Raw genomic sequence first — 20,717 nt, 5'->3', positions numbered from 1 at the left:
ATTGCTGATTAGATAATTATCCGGAAAATTGTAGGACAGATGATTTTGTTTTGACTTTGACTTCACATCACTTTCCACTCACACTTTGGCCTATTGGGGGCGGGGTCTCTTTTCATGCACCAGCAGCAGAGGGGCTATTTACCCTACAAACCTCCAGCTGATATATTCACATAGCTAAAGTACAGCATTTTTATTGAAAAGGTTTTCCATGGTGAGATCAGAGAGTTGGAGACCATACATACATCTGTCATAAAAACCTGTCTGCAGACCTGGACAGCTTCAGGAGGGGGAGAGAACGACCCTGCACATTAAACCAGCTCAATTCATTAACACGCATCTCTGTTTCCTTCCTGCATCCACACTAAGGCAGTATTCTTCTCTGTGTCCGGAGCGTGTGTTGCAGATTTAAACGGTTGAATGGCATTAGTAGTTAGTAGTGAAACAGAGCTTTGTAAAAATGCTACTATATCAGTCAAGAGCCTTTCATCATTTTCTTGCTATAACCAAAAACGGCAATGTTTCTTCTTTGCTTTTTTTTATGATTAGCTTTTAAGCTTCTCATCTGTCCACCACTCATGCCCAGTAGCAGGATGAAACCTCTGGTGTGGATCCATGATTTAGCTAAATCAACGTAGACAAAGCCTCAAACCAGTGTCTCTTAAACAACTGAATTCATATCTGTGCCAACTCTCCTCACTGTGATATCACTGTAAACTTTGATTTGTTAATGACAAATACATGTTGTTACTCAATATGCTATTTATGAAGAAACCAATGAAAGGGCTACCTGGGTATTACAGAACAAGCCAATTGCCTGTCAGTAATTGATTTTAACCATAGATTCAACAGTTAACTTTGAGTTGAAAAGAAAACAAGCAGGTTTTCTTCTTAGAGATATGAGACAAATGTGAAGCCCTGTTCAACAGAGAGGTACCAGCTCCTGCCACTCAGAGTAATAAGTCAGAGTGGAGAGAATGCCAACTCACACAAGTAGGTGAGGGGGAAAAGACTGCAGCATGGTCAAATGTGTGGCAGGATATGGTTGTGAAATCTGATGCAGAGGCCTACCAAAGGGGATTCAGTGGGAACTTAAATCAATGGGTGGTCTATGTGTGAGTTCTTCTCTCTATGTCTCAAAATTTGCTTTTCAGTTTTCCGAGACTGAATGGGTCTTGAATCTATCGTAGTACTTTCTTCCACAAGTGGAATCACGTGGAATGAGTTCGAACATCACTTTAACGTCTGAAGGTTTTTGGTGCTGCTGAAGCCAGAGGAAACACATTCATGGAGCCTCTGTCCAAAGCCCTGTGCCACAGGGTGAGCCTGCACATAAACCCCCGAGTCTTGTCTGTGGGTGATCGAAGGTTTTCATTCATGCTCTGACGCTTTGGCGTTCAACCCACTGAGATGTTTAAACATGTCTGCGGGGTAAGCAAGCTGGGCCCTTCGCCTCTCATCCAGCATATCGTTGTGTGGGCCTGTTTTTCTTGCGAGTGGGGAGGATGAGTGTCTGTGAGAGGTTTCTTCTACTTTGCAGTAAGCTTTGATAGCATAGAACCTGCCAGCACTGCCTTATCAGACACTGACACATGCCAACGAACGGTCTTGCTGCCTCTGCACATACCCTACACTCTTTTGAAGCAGTTTATGTCAATGTGGAAGGGACGTTTCGTAGCCATGTGCCTCTTCGGCTTGCATGGCACCATGTAAGCAACAGTCAACATCTCCCAGCAGATGACACACAGGGGCTGCTGTTAATACCCCCATGTAACTGAAGCCATACGACCTGTTGCTTCCATGTTACTGTCCACTAACCTTTTAAAGAAAAAAATCTTTATGTGATATGTGATCTGCAGTGAAAAGATCAATTATTTGATAACTTTACACTGTGGTTGTCACTGGAATCCCCCTGGCTTCCTGCACCAATTGGGGACCACAGCCTTCGGACGTCCAGCACATGTCCAGAAGAATCACAAGACACATTTCTGACAGAAAATTAATTCAGACAAACTGACAAGGACAGAGCTTCACACACAGAAATAATATTATATATTTACTAGAGCCAGCACTCATATCACCATTGACTGCAGTTCTGCTCTTTGTTAAGATTAAGGATGTGAGTTAAAAAGTGGTGTGCTCTTTGGAGGGATAATGCTTAACCATTAATAACATTAATAACGATTACATCAGTATATGAGTGAATTTGCACTATGCGTTACGTCATTTAAATATTTTCTGTTTATTCTGAGGAATAAACTCCAAATGGCAGATGTATGTACACTCCATGAACTTCCCATCAGCATCTCTTGCTAATGGGAATTGCAACCCAATAACAAGTAATGAGCCATGTTGGTCGCAGGTAACATTGACAGGGGAAGTATGCAGAAAAAAACCTGGATTAAATCCAACTGTTCGTGTGTTGGCATTGTGCATGAGCTGCTGAGTGCCGCTGCTGGTTTTGCCTTCATCAGTGTTGCGTGCATAAATGTGCAGCCAAAGCTGGACAGTAGTGCTGACACAACATCCAGCATATTATAAATGTGTGACAACACACATTAAGGGGAGTACTGGGGGGCAAGGACAATTGTAATCAGTGTGAGAACAAACTATTTCACAATCATTTTGATAATGACAGAACTATGTGAAGAGCTGTGCCCTACTCTACCAGACTCAATAACTAAAGCTCTAACAGCAGCAACATCATCAGCGTGTGAGGTGAGATGATAATCACAGCCTTAAGGGGCCACTAGCAAAGTTTTACACTTAAGTACTTAAGTACTTCTGTTCCTGTAAAGTGTGGCTTTTAAAAAAAAACTTAATTAAAAATTAAAAAGTCCTCAGAGTCTGGTCAATAATGTGATAGAATTAGTGTCAATGTGCTCAGTAAAAGCTAAACATAGATGTGAGAGTTAACACAGCATATGTTGCAGACATGTATTCTTGAATCCCAGCACTGATGCATTTAATCATTGCATTTCCATTAGTAAAGCCTTCACACTCATGTTCAACCAGAATGCAAATCAGCTGTCTGACATCATATGACTTGAACCCCAGGAACTCATAAACAGCTGCAGGAGCCACATTTTTTAATTTCCCACGCTGTTTTCTCTGGTTAGCTGTTTTGAAAGTTAGTTGACATTTGCCTGAGTGGATAACTGTCTAATTAATGCTCCCTCTGCAGCAACAAATGGCACCATTAAATGCAAGAATTAAACAGCAGGCATTATGGGGGATTTTAACAGAACACTTGGCATATTCAAAATTGACTGCAAAATATGTTGTGGGGATAGGAGACCCTCAAGCTAGTACACGGCCCTCCCGGCTGGGAAACTGACACATCAGGGGCAATGTAAACCCCTCCACAAAAACACACCAGAGGTGAACAGCAACTGTGACTTAACTGCTGCCACGCTCATTAAAAGAGCATCTATGAGGCAGCTGTGCAAGACAGAAGGTATAAAGGAGAGATGAGCAGTGCAGGCGTTGGGTTTTCTGAGCTGATGGATGAGCTGCTTCAACCCAGTCTCCTAAATCACACTCATGTACAAGTAAATTGTTTTCCAAGTAACGTTGTGGTGGACGCGTAATCACTGTATTGGGTTCAATTATGTTTCACTGTGTTTTTTGGACTGAATAAAGCACTCCATTTATTAACAGCAGTGAAGTCAACAGGTTGAGATTGATAAAAGCTCACTAAGTGGACTCCAGAGACCTGGGTTCACATTCACTGCCCTGCCTGTGCAGCAACAACATCCTAACTTCTCCTGTATGAAACCAGAGCAGGATTTTTCACTGGTCTTAACCACAAGTTCTGAGAAGAAGCATAAAATACATATTATTATACTTAATATTATTATCATTATATATTTAGTATGCACATATTTGTGCCCTCCAAATTTGTAAATAATAAACGCCAAAAATAGGCTGTGGAAGGTATATATAAAAGTAAACATTTTAGAGGCTGCTCACATCATGACATACCAAGTAATTTTTCTTAGACAATTTCAGTAAGTGAAATACATGGATTGTAAGAATTATACATCAGTTCTATTAAATTTGCTGATGATATTCATGATCCATAGAGGATAAACTGCATGTTTTAAACCATGTTTACTGTCTCCACCATTGTGGAGACACATATCAGATGTGATAATGCCTAATGACCATTTGGTTTGGTAATGTTGTACTGCAAACCTGATATGTGCATAAATATTGAAAGATTGAACGAATTTTGAGAGACAGAAAGTGAAAGAGAGGCCACAACAACAATTAGTGGTTATCACTGTTTGTGCTGTTGAGCAGCATGTGCAGAAAGCTGACAGCCTGTTTCAACAGAGGATGTAACACTTTGCCTTCCCTGTGCCGTACAGTAGTGCAGATAAACAGGATTTCTCCCATATTTAATCTATGTTGGATTCAATAATGTGTGAGTTTTGTTCCAATTAGATATTGTTACGGTCTGTATCAAAGATTCTATAGAAATTGTAGGAAGTATGCTAGATATTTGGTTATGTATAATCAAGGTCTTGGTGCAAATTATGTCAAGCTAAATAAAGTCTCGAACAAGCTGCAATGTTAAAGTGTTGTACAGGTTACATAAATAATTATGATTTGCTGTATTTAGACCCTTTCCTGTAGTGGGGCTAAAATTGGGCTCAGCAAATGTCCTGGCAATGGCTCTGTCCCATTATACAGGATACTGAGTGCAGGTGGAACTGGCTGTGGCTAAAACAAAGAACTTGGGAACAACAAGATCCAAATCAATCCATCTCAAGTTTACCAGTGCTCTCCTCCTTCTCATTATTTACAGTATACTTTACTTCCCCTGGCATTAAATCTTATCCCACCACTGTCACAGCTTACAACATTCTATTTCTTTTTAACCACAATTCTGCAGCGCTCATGAAGCCTGCACAATAATCTGTATTTCATGCCACACTAGCCTCAGGGCTGGCTCTCACATTTTATATTACACTCATGTCTCATTTCATATTTACCCCTTAGCTGGGATAAGCATGTATATTATTCCTCTGTACAGATTGACAGTATACCTGGTATTGTTGCTGTGCGTTGCTGCTAAAATAAAGTCTTCATGTGAAAGCTAACCGTAGACTATCCTGCATTTACTTCACAAGAACAGCTTCTAATAAATTGGGGCGGCTGTGGCTCAGGGGTTAGAGCGTTCGTCCTCTAACCAAAAGGGCGGCGGTTTGATCCTAGTCTTCCTCAGTCCTCATGTCGAAGTGTCCTTATACTGAACCCCAAATTGCCCCTCCTCATAGAGAAAGTACTGCAGATTGATGCACAGTATGAATGTGTGTTAAGTGGTCATCAAAAATAAAAATAATATATATATATAGCTCAATTAACATGTTCATGCTGACTTATATACTATAGATATCGATTCCCACCTTCCAAAGCTCAGTTTTGTCATAATGTAAACCTAAAGGTTAAGCTTGTCTTTGTCTTCCAATGCTTTTGGGAAATAGAGTCCTACTTTGTAGTCAGTACCAGAGATTAAAGGTGCTGGACAACAATTCAAAAGGAATAGCTTGTCATTTGTCTGATTTGCTTTCTTGAGGAGTAAGATGATAATATTTCTATCACTGGTTCCTGTACAGTTATGATGATACAGCCAGCAGCTGTTAAGGCTAATTGACTTAATTTCATGAAATTAATTCATTTCATTTCATGAGAACTGCACAACAATTATCCAGTGCAATGAATTAGGGCATTTTTAGTAACCAGTAATTTCCAAAGCCTTTTCGTAGAAAGGTCTTTAATACAGGGAAAACCATTGATTTTGGCAAAACCCAATTTGTTCATTTAATCAGTACAATAATTATGGTTTAAAATTGACAGCATAGTTTTGTTTACTATTATTCCTTTTCCTTGGCTGGACATAGGCACTTCCTGGAAACTCATGGCCAAGAAATTGGCAGGCAAATATGTAGTAAAACAGTTCATTGCTGTTTTTGTTCTTCTCTTTTTTAAAGGGATTAAGCAAGCAATATTTAATATATGAATCAGCAAGATTAAGTGATCAAGCTCTTACCTTCAGACATTTCTACTCCAGCTGTTTCCCTATTTTCAGACGTTTTGCAAAGCTAACTTTATTGATCTAGTTCTGCAACTCTTTTTTTTCACCATTTTCACTTGCAGATATTCATGAACTTCTTGTCTCAGATGTGTTAATACTTTTATCTATTTCCAAATATGAATTGGATATATCAAATATTGGTGTTTTTTGAATGGATTTGAAATTTCTATTTGTAGGGTCTTTGTTAGTAGAGTTTATAGCATAGGCTTTATTTTATTAAAAAAAAGTAAATCAACAGTACACCTTTAGACAAATTGGGAATGTATTCAAATGTCATCACAGATGAATCCCATATCCTTGGCTGAGCAAGTTATTGGATGTTAAACGGGACTGTGCTAAACACACAGCTGTGCGGTGCTTTGGTTAGCACTCAAGAGTGCTGTCAACAGCTATGCCAACCACCTGTGGCCTCTGCCTCTCAAAAGCCTTTCAACTCCATTTCTCCAGTGAGGGAGAGATCATCCATCTTACTGACAACCTGGAATTGTGAAAAATACCCGTGGCTTACAAGGAGGGTCCTCAAGATGCCATGTGAGCCAAATGCAGATGGCCTGCTGCTGAATCCTACCGGCAGTGACACCTGCCATGGCACTGCTAATACGGATTGCAGCATGTCTGAATGAAAGTGGGATGTGTAATCTTCATCATCAATGACTTGCTACATATTGCACCTGTCTTGTTTCATACTCATGTGCAGGGAAGTGATGCAACAGATGTTTGACATTCAGACACCTGCCAGTATGAGCTGGGATTATCAGAGGCGTCACACTTCAGCTCTTCATTCTCTTTGAACAGTGGTCCATCACAGACTCACTGTATGTGGTTATATGCATTCTGTTGTGAACAATTCTATGAAGAACACCACTCCGCTGTTTTGGGGTTTGTGACCCAATCTTAACTTTAACAAGTCCGAGGTTTGGTTACAAGAGAAACAAAAGATACATAAGAAAACACAAGATAAAATATACTGTATAGACTAAACATTAAAATACTTGAAGTACATTGGACCTACAAGGCATTTTAAATGCTTAACAAATCATATCAGCACTTATTTAATTCTCAGTCTTCCCTATGTCCATATGCTTAGCTATTCCCTTTTAACATTTAGCTGACTGTATACTTCTAAAGCCTCAAACGTTGCAGTCTGTATGAGTGGAGGAAAAAAATGCTTATCCCACATAAATCAAGAGGGTATAACCTGGAACATTTCAATCTGCAGCTTGAGCCTGTATGGTCTTTACTGTACCTGTTTTTCCAGTGTTCTTCATTGATGTCTTATTAGAGGATTCAGACTCAAAGCCCTCCAGTGTCAGTTCCTGAAACTCTGTGGATACTTTGGTATCATGGTCCACAATGTTGATTGGCGACTGGTTTCTCTCTCTGCATTCTGGGTAGGCAGACGCCCAGCCCTCATCTGGTCCATATAGACCTGAGGAAGACACAGGAGGAAACAGGGTCTCAGCACGAGAAAGACACAATTGAATGTGAAACAGACAAAGCTTTAGAAGGCTACATCAGAAATACATGACGTTTCAGAGCCATCTAATGTCACTCAAGAACAGCTGACACTGTGCGACGCAAAGTCATCTGGATTCCAATCACACATTCCCACAGAATATATACCATGAGTCCCAAACAGAGGCATCAGCTGATAAAGTGAAACATTTTCATTTGTGCAGTAAATAGAACATTTCAAAATGTCATTATCATAAGGTCATGATGTGTGGCTGCCTTTTTGCAACATCATACATATGAAATACATCCTATGGCTGGTTTTGCACTGCTGAGCTCCCTCTCAACTTATCGTCAGACAATCCCTCTGAAATCACTGTCAATCACATTATTTGCTGATAGGGAGCCCTTGAACTCCAGAATGCCAGCCTGTGGGAGTAACTGTCCACAGAGTGAACGCCTGGGGCCAGAGGAGCATTGGAGTCACTTCTTTGCAGAGGCTGTGAGATAAAGATAGTCTCAGGGGAAGGCCAGGACTGAAATGGCACAGGGCCTTGTTTGAACACCTGAGTGTTCAATCAAAGAGTTGGGCTGAAGCCAACGCTGGAGTGGCCAATCAGATGTTCCAGGGACATTCCCAGTGCGCTGCTTAGTTGTTGGGCCAGAGACCCAGTTGGAAACAAAATCATTTAATTTGACAATTGCCATGTTGGTTAACCTACTCTAAAAGTTCAAGTTTCACATCGGGCAGCTGTGACACCACAGCCTCTGGATGGCAATAGAGTGGATGAATGCTGCTACCTATGGGACCAAGTCATTTCATCATGTGAGGTAGCAATCAGTGTCATTGGAAGTGTTAAAAGGGAGATGATGGATATTAAAAAAGGTGAAGAGGTGCTAGAAAGGCCAGGTTATAAAGAAGAGGGGCTGTGGAGGATGACATGGCTAAACTGACGAGCTAAACTAACGGAGTACACAGCAGGTGGAGAGAGAGACATGTTGATGAGACTGGTAATTATAACAGGGATGTCACGTTGCCACCCTCTTAGTAGCATTCGTCAAACAAAATGTCATCTGAAGAAAAAACAAAACATAGAGCATTTAAACCATGACCCATGCATGCGGTAAAAGAGCACTTCAGTAATGATCAGACCTGCTATTAACATGCATCTCAGGTGATGAAGATACAGCTGTGAATTTGTAAGCTGACACCTGGCATTAGAATCTGTCTCAGCATGTGTCTCCTGTGAACACAGATCTCAATTCTCTGCTCTATATGCATATACACACATACACCATTTCTGTCCTGTGTTTTTGGTATTTGCACCAGCTGCAAATACTGTCATGAAGTATGGAAATAGGGACACATGTACATCAGAGGATGGAAAAACGTGAAAACTTAAGACCCGTAGAGATAAGCACTGATGCTGATTGTCTAATGCTACACAGGTGGATGTGAAAAATATATTGTCTTGCAACCAAATGGCCATACATCATAGGCAAGTAAAGAAGAAGCATAAGACTATGGAGCCATTACAAAAGACACAGGCAAACCTAGATTTAGTTAGTTAATTAGTTAGTTTATTCAGAAGAGAGGCTGCTAATGCCTTGAAAACATACTGTGAATTGTTGCATTGGGCAGAGGCTCCCTCGACTCGACCACAAAAAGACATCATCAGTAAAGTTGTGGATATCATGAGCCAGGTGATAAAGGGCATCTTTGCAGATGAGTATAGACATGCAGGCATGTTTTCAGTCCAGATACTACCCAGAGGACCAATTCAAGACCCACTGGTTCCTATGGTGTCATGAGATACATCACACATCGCACCTGACTGTGAAATTTCAGAGTTGTTACACAAGCTCAGAATAAACACTGCACATGTGGGTAACTTCAGTGATGTAGCTGACAACACCAAGGACTCTCTGTACTCCTTTAAGACTCTCTCCAAGCAACAGAGATAGGACATAAGGACATACTGTATTCTGAGAATGGTACTGGGAGATACAGTGGGCATTTTTCTATAAAGTGCACTTTCTCTCAAAGACATATGCCAAGGTGGGACGAGGCAAGTGATGATAAATGTCACAGGGGACTGTGGGGAAACCAGGGGAAACCAGGTTGTGGGCTAAGGTCCAGGCTCTTGCTAAGGTCTTTGGATGTTTCAGTAATTACAGGGATACCTTTTTTTGTTGGCCTGCTACTGACCTTAGCCTCAGCTGAGGGAGAGAGGAGTGTGAGGACAGCAGCGGGGAACAAAAGGAGAGAGATACATCCAAGCTCTTCTTCATGTTTGAGACTGCCCCTACTGTTGAGGGGGTTGAGAGGACAGAGAGCAGCGTAAGAGATAGGTCAAGGAATTTGAGGGAGTGAAAGGAGCAGCTGATGGATCTATGGGTTGGGCCCATCAAAAGCCGCAAGAGAAAAACAGCTTTGACTGCACTCTCAGGAAAACATCTTTGAAAAAAAGAAAGATGTGCCACAAGCCCATAGAATAGGACATGATGCTTACTTTGAGGTCAATGTGCACAATGTCATTCTGGACACTGTGACAGATAGCATGCTTTGGTGGGTTTTCAACTAACATGAAACTTCCCTCAGACTTTTCTGGCCTTGATCCTAAAAAACTTTGCTTAAATAAGAGCAAATGGGCCCAGGGGCTCAGCTCTCCAAGGAATCGGCAAACGTCTGCTTATGTCTGATGACAGAGCTGCTCTTGGCACATTTCATGCTGAGCTGTCTAGTCGTCTCTGGTGGGTTATACCGTCAGCACAGGTAATGAGATACCACTAAGAGATGAGGAAGATAGCGATGGACCATCATTTTGTAAATGGAGCCAGACGTAAGGCAGCTGCAGGATCTGTCCAACCCACAAACACTATGCCATTTGTATTCATCTCAACCTCTCACAACTCACTGATGACGACCATGTAATTGGACTGGCATATAAGTTTCTGTTGACACTTTCAATCACTCTCGCTGTCAATGAGGGACTCTTCTCAACAGTAAAGTTCGTTAAGAACAGGCTAAGAAGTTCTCTGACTCAGCAGCACTTAAAGGCCCTCATGCTAATGTGCACTGAAAAGGAAATCCTCATGGCCCTATGGCCAGTAAGACAGAAATAAATACAGTTGCACAAACGGGTGTATTGCTTAGGCAGTTGTTGATGCTGCAGGGCTCTGTCACTTCCATGTCTGAGTGTAAACCAGAGCTTGTATAGAATGCTGCCATTGGCCTTTCTTTATGAAAAAGTGAAATACAAATTGAATTTACAATTATTTGACTGAAGTTTTGTTAACTAAAACAGTATGATATGCTTACACATATTTGAAAGAGAAAGAATGCCCTTTCAATTCTTGCCCTTGTTCACCATGAAAATGGAATGGTCTTGGGCAAGAAGCTCTCCGACTGAAATGTAGCCCATCTCTGCCCAACGCTGTGGCGACTGGGCACACTGGGGACACGCTGCTGCCTGAGGCGTCCCAACCCCACTCCTGACATGAGTAATTCAAAACCAACAATGTTTATAATGCAACTCAGTGTATACTTGTTTATAAGTGGAGGTTTAAAGACACATCTTTTTGTGGTGGCTGTAAAATGTTGTGGTGAAACTCGAACTTCTGGAGAAGGATGAACAACCAATCAAATCATAATCACACTTTTTATTAAATATTCAGCCTTGAAACATAGCCCTACTCAGTGGTATGTTGTGCTGTATAATCTGTGTAATTTATCCAGATTAGGTAAGTGATTTTTAAGTAAATGTTTGATATTTAACAATCCTGTGATTCTAAAAAAATATATACGAATGACTATGCCGAGATGACAACAGGTGTGGCTGTAACAGCAGTCAGACAGAGAGGACTGAACCTTTCCATATTCAGACAGCAGAGAAAAAGTCTAAACAGACTGTAACACGCAGCGAACACAAAAACCTGCAGCAGCATGAGATGCTATTAATTCATTTGATGGATTAACAATCAGTCAGAGTGGAAAAGAGCAACAATATAACAAACAGCCTATATGTATATATTAAGAATTAATGTGAAGTTAATAAGTAATAATAATTAATGTATATATTTCAACAACATTCTGAAATATAAATATCATGATATTATTCACAGTCCAGTTTCCTCCTTGTGGACCAAAAGTAAAAAAACATGTAGCCACCTGGCTGATAGAAATACAAAAGACAATGTTGTCACCTATTAAATATTTGTGGATCAAATTCCAATCTTCTCGACTAAACTGCTCGAAACCTGAGTGAAATATCATTTCACAGCCATTATAGGGTAAATTTGAAAAACATAGAACCTTCAAGGTTGATATAACACCTGGTTATTCATGCTTCTATATTTATAAAAACATATTTGTTTTGAGCTTGATCTCTGATTGGTTGGCTTCATGAATGGATTTCTGCTTGGACTGATTCTTATCTGTAAGAAAACATCATCAGCCTGGCCTGCCCTCTCACAGTATCCGACAAATTCTGGTCCACTCAGTTAATTTTAATGGATGGAGTAAATGGTACTCTTGCCAATGTGATTTCTGCGAAATCATTTAGAAATGTGTACCTTTTTATACACTATTAGTGGATTTCTGACCAGATGTATATGACAGGTGCATTTGATTTTTATTCCAACAATGTTTATTGAGATTGAAAAAGAGATTTTATTTTCTCAATGGACCCTTTACCTGGTTAAATACGGGACACAGAGAGGATATTAAAAAGCTGAACAACTCGATCTGATCTTTCCTGAGTTAAACTTCAAACACACCCTAAATCACAAATGGGTGTTGATGGAAGTGTGGTTTGCTGTTCCTTATGTTCAACCACTGGATCTTAATCTGCTCTTTAGTTGTTCTTTAACGTGAACACACTCACTACAGGTGGGATATTCTGATTTTGAAAATGAAAACATCTGAATGATTGTACTTAAAAGCCTACAAATCTTAATTTTTAATCAAATGTGCTATATTTTGAGGTATTATGTTGTAGGTATCACCATGTGTATTTTCTCAGAATGAAGAGATAAGACAGACTTAAATGGCATGGCATTTAAAGTGACTCACCTGCCATCCTGTTGTGCTTTACAGCAAAGTGGTGTACTATTCCTACATTTGTCTCAGACGTGTATTCTGAGATGGAAAACCTAGATAATAGGGCACCTTATTAATTGGTCTATATTCAGACCTTCATTCCAATATTCTCCTTTATGTTAGGCTCAGAGCTGCTGCGCTTTGGTGCCATCATGTCCTATAAAAGCAGCGCTGTGAGTCCTACAGACCTATAATTCTCCTGTCAGTGGAAACTAGTTGAACTCTAAAATGTGGAGAACGAGACATGAGCTGTTAAAAAGCAGCTTTCACAGAGACATGACTGACAATTAGGTGAAGTGTACTGCTTTGACATGTAATGGAATACGTACAGTACAGAAATAGCTCAAGATGGTACATCTCTTCAAAATCAAAGTCATCTTCACAGTCAAATTCTGCTGTAGTGGATTTTGAACTGTGCAAAGGCCAATGAATGGTCACAGTCAACTACCTTGCCACAGGCTTATTTCTTGTCTAGTACTCTCAACTGCAGACAAATGCGATTTCATCTCTGTCTCAATTTAGCGGTTGGTTATGTTGTTTAAGGTTGATTTGGATGTTTTTATGTCATTAAAATGTTTTAATGAGTTTAAAACCATGGTGCTATTAGCCTTTGCATCTAATGATAATGTATAGAAAGTTCTTTATAAATACAGACTACGTTGAAGTCTTTACTCTAGAGAAAGCAGAACAAAATATTTAATGTGACAGGCTGAGGCTGTGATATACATCTGTTATCAAACAGTTTATAACATGCAGCTGATGCTGAGCAACATTAGCATTTATCACCAGTCAGATTTCACCTCGTGAATCTATGTCTGTATTTGTTTTGGCAAGAGAGAGGCAGTTTTGAATAATCTGGCAGATCTTAATCTACTTGTGGACATATCACCTCACCTGGAGGGTGTCACAATTTTGCAAGTAATAAAATTAATAATCTAATATATATTAATTAGCATAATATCTGTCTCCACTACATTCACCAGCTCGCAGCTAACTTTGTTTGTCTGCCATTTGATACTGGATAGACTGTGAACATTAGACTTATAGAGCTGTTTCACCTTATGGTGCGTTCACACCAAACACAAAGCACATTTTCATGTTGTGTTACTTGATACCTGTTGTGGAAGCCAGCACCGTTGTGTGTGGGTTAACACAACCATCCTGAGTCGCACACAGCTCAGGGAATTTCACAGCCTACTCCAGGAGCTGCGTCTGGATGACTGTCAATTCCAGCGCTATACTCAGGGCTGATCAGGTTACTGGTTAGATGAACTGCTAGCTCGGATTGGTGCCATGACCTGAGTATGGTGAGTTTCATCATCAATGCTGATCGGCTATTGTGACATCGCGTCACACAAATCTTTTGCTCAAGTTCAAATATTTCAACACACAATAGAAGAGAGTTGTCTATTTGTATCTTTGCATTGACTTCGTATGTGATTGGTGTAAACACAGCATTAGCTTTTCCATAGGCCTTTCACCAGCATCTAACTGATTTGTACGATTTAACACATGAAAAGTATAGAACATAGAGTAATTACACTGAAATATTCCATATGATAACCACTCAAGATATCAAATGTCACCAGTCTGAACAAATGCCAGAGTTAAAGATTGTTACATATAGAGGATATAATGAAATTATGTTTTGTTATCCCAGCGATCTTTAGAAGTGGCCTCAAAACTGCATTCCAAAGCTGCCATTTGCCACTTCTATATTGGCAGTTGAGCAGAAATGCATTTATTTGCTATTTTCACATGCCAGTTAGAAAATCAAATCTAAAAGCAACTTGAAAAAACACAGCCTCCATAACTGATTTATTTACTGATAAACATAGTGACTGCTGGAGAAAGGTCCAGCTCCTGTCTATGCCTCTGACTGTGTTTTTTGTTTGTCTGGCATTTTTAAAGGAATCCAGGCATGAATACCATCTCTTACTGTACATCCCACTCACTCTTTTTCTTTCACTGAAACATCACAGTTACTGTATTATGTCAGCATAATATCCACTCAGTAATTGAACATTTTCCATAACTATATATGTCTGAGAACAACTGAGTGATTACATTGCAGGGGATTTTAATGACTGCATGCCCACACTTTTGCCCTTTTGACATGCAGAGGATGATGTGATATGATGAAAGACACAGCTGCGGAAAATCACAAAGTCAAAAAACATGGAGAACATCAAGAGGCGAGCCGGACAGATATATACAGGGAGAGGGAAGGAGGGCAGATGAGGTCAACGCCATGGAAACAGCAACAGAGAAAACTGATTTATATGTACACACACATTCTCTCACACACATACACACTGTCTTCTACATTATCACAGAAATTAGTTGCGAACACACACTCACACATAGATATCTTTAGGCCTATAGATTGGAGCTGTCAAAAGAGTGCATATACATTTTTCATTTTGATTAAGTATTGTAGATAATTCAAGTGTAAAACTCAGTTTAATCTCACTTTAAGCACCTTGACCACACGTGGGTGCTTCTTAAGTAGAACTGGATTGCACTTGACCCTATGAGTTAAATATATAACTTCAGTGGATGGCAGCAGTGCAACATGTTAGAGCAGGATGTTGGTGCAATTCAAAGATTCAGAGGGTGACGCTTCTATGCAGGACTTCACTTACCTGCGTAAGTACTTGTGCTCTTGTTCAGCCCTTTTTTGACGATTTTATTTCTCAAAACGAAACATGGCTCAGCCCATTCTGTGCTATGACATCTCTTCAGTCCAGTTCAGACAGAGAGTCAACAACAGAAAGACTCACAGAGTTTACATGGATAAGATACTGCAAAGAAACAAACGCCATGTTTTGTGTGTGCCTCTATCACTATGGCTCATCATTACTTATTTAAATTCCAAAGCAGTCCTGGTGTCTTCATATATAATAAACAATTATCTATATACAATTATCAAAAACAAATGTTTACTCACAGGAAATGTAAGTTATTCTAAATATTTAATTCCCACTACTGTTTATATTAACACTAAATAAATGACTAATAAAAACAAAAATATGTCCTGTCAATCCCTTCGGTGTAACTGTGGAGTAGATCAGGTTCATCAGGTTACACTACAATGCTCTGAAAAGTAATTTGGACACAAGTTCCTTTCCTTTTCACATTTGAGCAGCGGTCTTTCCTGTTTGGATTCAACCCCGCTTATTTTATTTTAAATTTCATTCCATTCCAGCCTTCTTTTTAGCCAACACTCCATCAGCAACATCTATAATGTACTTATTCTCCATGAGACGGAAAACAACACTGAGCCTCTCATGGATGGATCATTATCTGCATTTCACACTGAACTGGTCAGTCAAGCATTACAACAACTCCTCTGGATATACTGAATGCCTGAAGAAGACCTCAGCTGCAAATTGGCTATGTCAACAGAAAGTGATCCGATCTCTGTCTGAGCCTCTCCTTCTGCTGCCCACTCACAGCAGCTCTCACTATATGCACCCCGCTCGCTCTAAACTCTGCCCTTAATTGAAAGCAATACTGGGCTCCAGGGCTCTAAAATGAATTTGTCTATGATTACTCATACCCTGGCGCGTTGCAAGCACGGGGTAATGTCTCCTTCATTGAATTAGGCGGCATCCTGTTCTCCTTCCCATCTCCGTCCTTGCCCAGGGGCAGCTATTGATTGAGGTGGTCTGGCTTTCGTATAAGGCTAGCATTACCTATGGATCCAGACAGCCGTGGCCCGCCCGGCAAGTGCAGTGGAAGGGAAAATGTGAAGCGATTAGTCACTGCCTTAATACAGCTAATTTCTGCTGAAAGCAGCAGTATGGGCGAGTGCAAAGGTAAAGGAGGAAGGGAGAGAGGGGACTAGCCTAACTGCTAAAGCTCTAACCTCAATCACACACCTGGATAATGGTGAGAAGTATGCGTGCTGAATCGGTGGACTCACAAGGGTACTGAACCTAGACATCTACTTCCCTCTGTTTCCATCATGCTCTGGCCCTGTCTGCATGTGTCGGGATGTGTAGGAGTGTAGTACAAAACAGCTTGTAATTTATCAATTCATACTGGTATAATTTTACAGTGACATGGTATGATGGCTGTCCAAATTAAATCCATGACAGCCACATTGCAGTGTGAATTTATGTGTATGTGTGCCTGCGTGCAAGCATTATAGTCTTTCAATATCAAATCTTCAGTCAGTCCTGCTTGGACTTTGTCATTAACTTGCACATTACACATTACTGAAGGTCAGTCTCAGCATAAGGACTAGGAGCAGGAGAAACTGCTAGTGAAGCTTATTAAATGGTCAAAATACCAGTTATCAACAAGTCTTATTTAAATAAGGTCTAGCAAGCAAGTCAACACATCAGCTGAGTCAAACCTGGCAACCCCATGATGCAAACAGAATATCTGGAGTGATGCATGCAGCCACTGGATGGAGAGGCAGTGGCACACAGGGCTGGTGTTTACGGATGTATCTGTAACATGCCCATATGTTGAAAACCAGATGAAGCAAACCTTCTCTCTCTCTATCTCATACACACACACACACATGCACTATAGCAGTGCTTCCAAACAAACAGATGGTATCCCCTGCAAGGTCAAATGTCACAGATAGGGGGTCGTTTGAATGGAAATTGGTCAAAGTCACGTGAGAAGACAGAGAAATGGGCAGGTAATTAATGAATTAAGTCTTCATCAAGTTAATGTTCTGTATCAGTCCCTTCTCTGAGGATTAACTTGTACTTATCTACATTCTACATTGTCTGGCTGCTGCTGGACAAAGATGTTGTGTGTTTTCACTCCAGGTGAGGATTGTAAAACAGAGACGGGTTAGGGAGACTGGCACTGACCGCATTCAGAGATTACAACTAATACCCCCGCTTCACTGGATTGGTTCCTCTCCTCCAAATCCAGGCATCCTCAGCATACAGGCCAACTCCTCAGTGCATTGATTTCTGCCATTTCCCCACTAATCCTGATGGAATCAGTGCTGAGAGAGAGGATCTCTTAGTGCCTGCTGAGAGGAAGCTTCCTGCCAAATGGAAAAGAGAAACATGCCACACAAAGCTTTCTGTCTCCCTCCATCTTGTTATTTCCACGCTTGAGGAGACCTTTCTGACGTGAGTGGTTAATTGCAGGAGATGGACATATGGCGAGAGTGCGTCTCAGTTTTTCCTGGACAGAATATGAATCGGCATGAAAGATTGCTCTCTGTTTTCCTCCCCCAGCCTCCCTCCTGTTCTCAGTCTCACCGGAACACCTTGATTTCTGTTATTCTCAAGTTTGTCAGACTTCTCTTGACAGCAAATTTCTCCCAAAGGTGTTTTCTTTGTGAAAAAAAAACGAAAAAGCTTTTGTCTTTAAAGGCTTGCAGTCCATAACTGTGGCCATTAGGAAACTTTTTTTTCCCATACAGTCTTGTATCTTGTTTATGCAGCAAATTGGAATCATGGCAGGTGTTTCAGTTTGAAGTGAGCGAGGTCGTCGGCACAGCATCTGCTTCAAGAACGGTCCTTAATTGACTGAAAAGCCTCAAACTGTCTCAAAGGTCAGGAGCAGCCGCCACGTGCATTTACAAAGTGAATAATTGACGTCGATGAAGAGTAGATTGCTGACAATCTGAGGTGGAAGTTGCACAAGAGCAGCAGGAATCTCAGATGAGAGAGAATGTCCTCCCCTCCCCTCCTCTCTCTGTTTACCTGAGTGACAGTTAATCTTGGCTAATCTTAGCTTTCCTCACTGTGGCAACCGTTCCTTTATTGTGTGCCTCTCATTATGTTCAGCCTGTCTGCCATCTCCCCCTTTGGAGTGGTCAATGGAGAACAATCAGTCCGTCTCCGCGCTGGATTCAACCTCAAAGAGGCTTTTTTAATAATTAGACACATTCAAACATTTGCTATTATTACGACTCCTGGGCCCCGTGCTATAGGTTTCTCTTCTCCCTTCTGAGTTCTATTCCAGCATATTGCAGGACCTGCAGCTTTTGTGCAAAACACACATAATGGCTTACATTTTGCAGCTCCGTTAAGACTTGCTGTAACCCCCCCCCGCTTTTTTTTGTTTTCACAGAAACTTTGAAAAAGTGAGCAGAGCCTGAGGCATTCTCAGATTTGATCGGAGCTGTTTATTTTAATCATTTTACTTATTTAACTGTTCAAATGATTGATTGTCATCTTGTCTTGTTCATTATCATATTGTGATTAAACCCACTCTCCTTTGAATCAAGCAAAAAACAAGAGGGGGAACATAATGCCAAGGTCCTCCGTTTGGAGTACAGATCTGTCTTCTTAGTTAGGTGTTCAGAGGAGGCTGTTCACTGTGATTAACTTAAAGGGATAGTTCACCCAAAAATGAAAATTCACTCATTATCTCCTCACCACTATGCCAATGGAGGGGTAGGTGAAGTGTTTGAGTCCACAAAACCCTTTTGGAGTTTCAGGGGTAAACAGGGTCGCAACCAAATCCAATACAATCGAAATAAATGGTGACCGATTCTTAAAATGTAAAAGAACAACAGAAAAAACTGCAAATGCTTCCATACTGCTGGTGTGGTGTCATCCAAGTGTCCAGAAGCCCCGACATTCAAATCTGACTTGAGACATCATCATTTACACCATGTTTTTAGCCTAAATGTCCTCTGTGATCCATGTGCGAACCCTGCTCTAGAGGATGATAACAGAGGACATTTTCTGTGAAGAAGTGGTCACCCTTTACTTCAATGGTATGATAAGGACTCACAGATGACAAGTAATAATTCTGAAGTAGCTCCGAAGCATCACCTCAGGCTAAGCAAATGGTCCATTCCAAACGGGCAGTTTTGGAATGGACACTGCAGCAGTTGTCATGAGGTCTGTCAATACCCACGATGTGAACCTTAGATTTGATTAAACTGTTGTTACTGAATTCGTACCTCCGTGTTAAAATGTATTAAATAATCAGTTTGTTCTCTGTCTGTCACTCAACAGTATCACTTAAGTTATTCAGCCCGTCCATTCATGTCATCTCTCCTGACAGTGGGTTTCTTCACAGGATGACGTGTGTTAGACATTTGTGGTTGCTGCAAGAATGAATAAAAGAAGAGATGGATGACAGATCAGAGAGGACCATCACTTTTAACTGGCAAGCACAGTCTCCGTCAGACTCCGTTCTAATTAGCAGTACGTTTTTTGGGGCTACCGTCATAATGCATCTACACAGTGGCAGTGTGCTCCCTGGTGGGGCAGTGCACGGGCTCTCTGACAGGCCACGACTGTAGCAGCCACATGAGGTTTTATATTTGACAGCATGAGAATACTGTTGTTAAAATTCAGTGTGTTACTTTGCCTTATGGTCTGACCAGCTGCCTTGATGGCCACATTAACATCTTGACGTTTATGAATATGGGCAGAGGACAGAATATTGTTTCAGGAAGAAAAGTTAACATTGCAGCAGGGGGAGCAGCCTTTCATTTGAAATATAACAAAAAAACAACCAAAATGTTGAATTTGTAACTTGTGTCTTAATACAAAGGAGAGTGGCAGAAACATATTGACACTCATCTGCCATCTGTTGAACTCATTATTTCATTAATCCATTCCTTAGATAAGCTATTTTTCTTTTATTGTTCCTCCATTGATTGAACAACACTTGCAGCAGCTGGAATAAAGCTTGTTTATGATTATGACCTACTTGGATAAGCATGTATTGATTGGATAATAATGTGTGACACCGGTAAACCCTAACTCCTTCATGGTTGTTCAGGGGGAGATTACTTGAGTGGCCTTGAGAGGAGTGCAGAGTTTCTCTTCTTTTATAAAACTTATCCCTTAGTTATGCACTGAGCACTTTGCCGTCACAAGTGTTTTACCCGCCTTTATGACCAGTGACTGGTGAGACAGGCTTCAGACCCCACCACATCAAGGATAAGCAGCTCCAACCAATGGGTGGGTATATCGTATCAATATTTAAAACTTATTGTTTTACCTCATTTTACCAGTAAACTGCCCTCAGTATCTTAACAAGACTAAATATAGAGGCTAAAAGGAAAAGCTAAATGACTCAGCAAATCACACAGCTAATAGGAAAAGGAAAAAGGCAGCA

General features: G+C 40.7%; 1 protein-coding gene across 1 annotated transcript in view; it reads right to left on the bottom strand.

Annotated features, from left to right (window-relative positions):
• Positions 1–20,717, bottom strand: part of LOC118104932 (receptor-type tyrosine-protein phosphatase gamma) — a 369,897-nt gene that overhangs the window by 127,373 nt on the left and 221,807 nt on the right. The window contains exon 3 of the mRNA XM_035152240.2: positions 7,347–7,529. Within this exon, the coding sequence (XP_035008131.2) occupies positions 7,347–7,529 (183 nt within the window). The remainder of the gene's footprint in view (positions 1–7,346; positions 7,530–20,717) is intronic.

This window comes from Hippoglossus stenolepis, chromosome 3 (assembly GCF_022539355.2).
Source record: "Hippoglossus stenolepis isolate QCI-W04-F060 chromosome 3, HSTE1.2, whole genome shotgun sequence".
Lineage (NCBI taxonomy): Eukaryota > Metazoa > Chordata > Actinopteri > Pleuronectiformes > Pleuronectidae > Hippoglossus > Hippoglossus stenolepis.
This window is presented reverse-complemented; position numbering and strand designations above follow the sequence as displayed.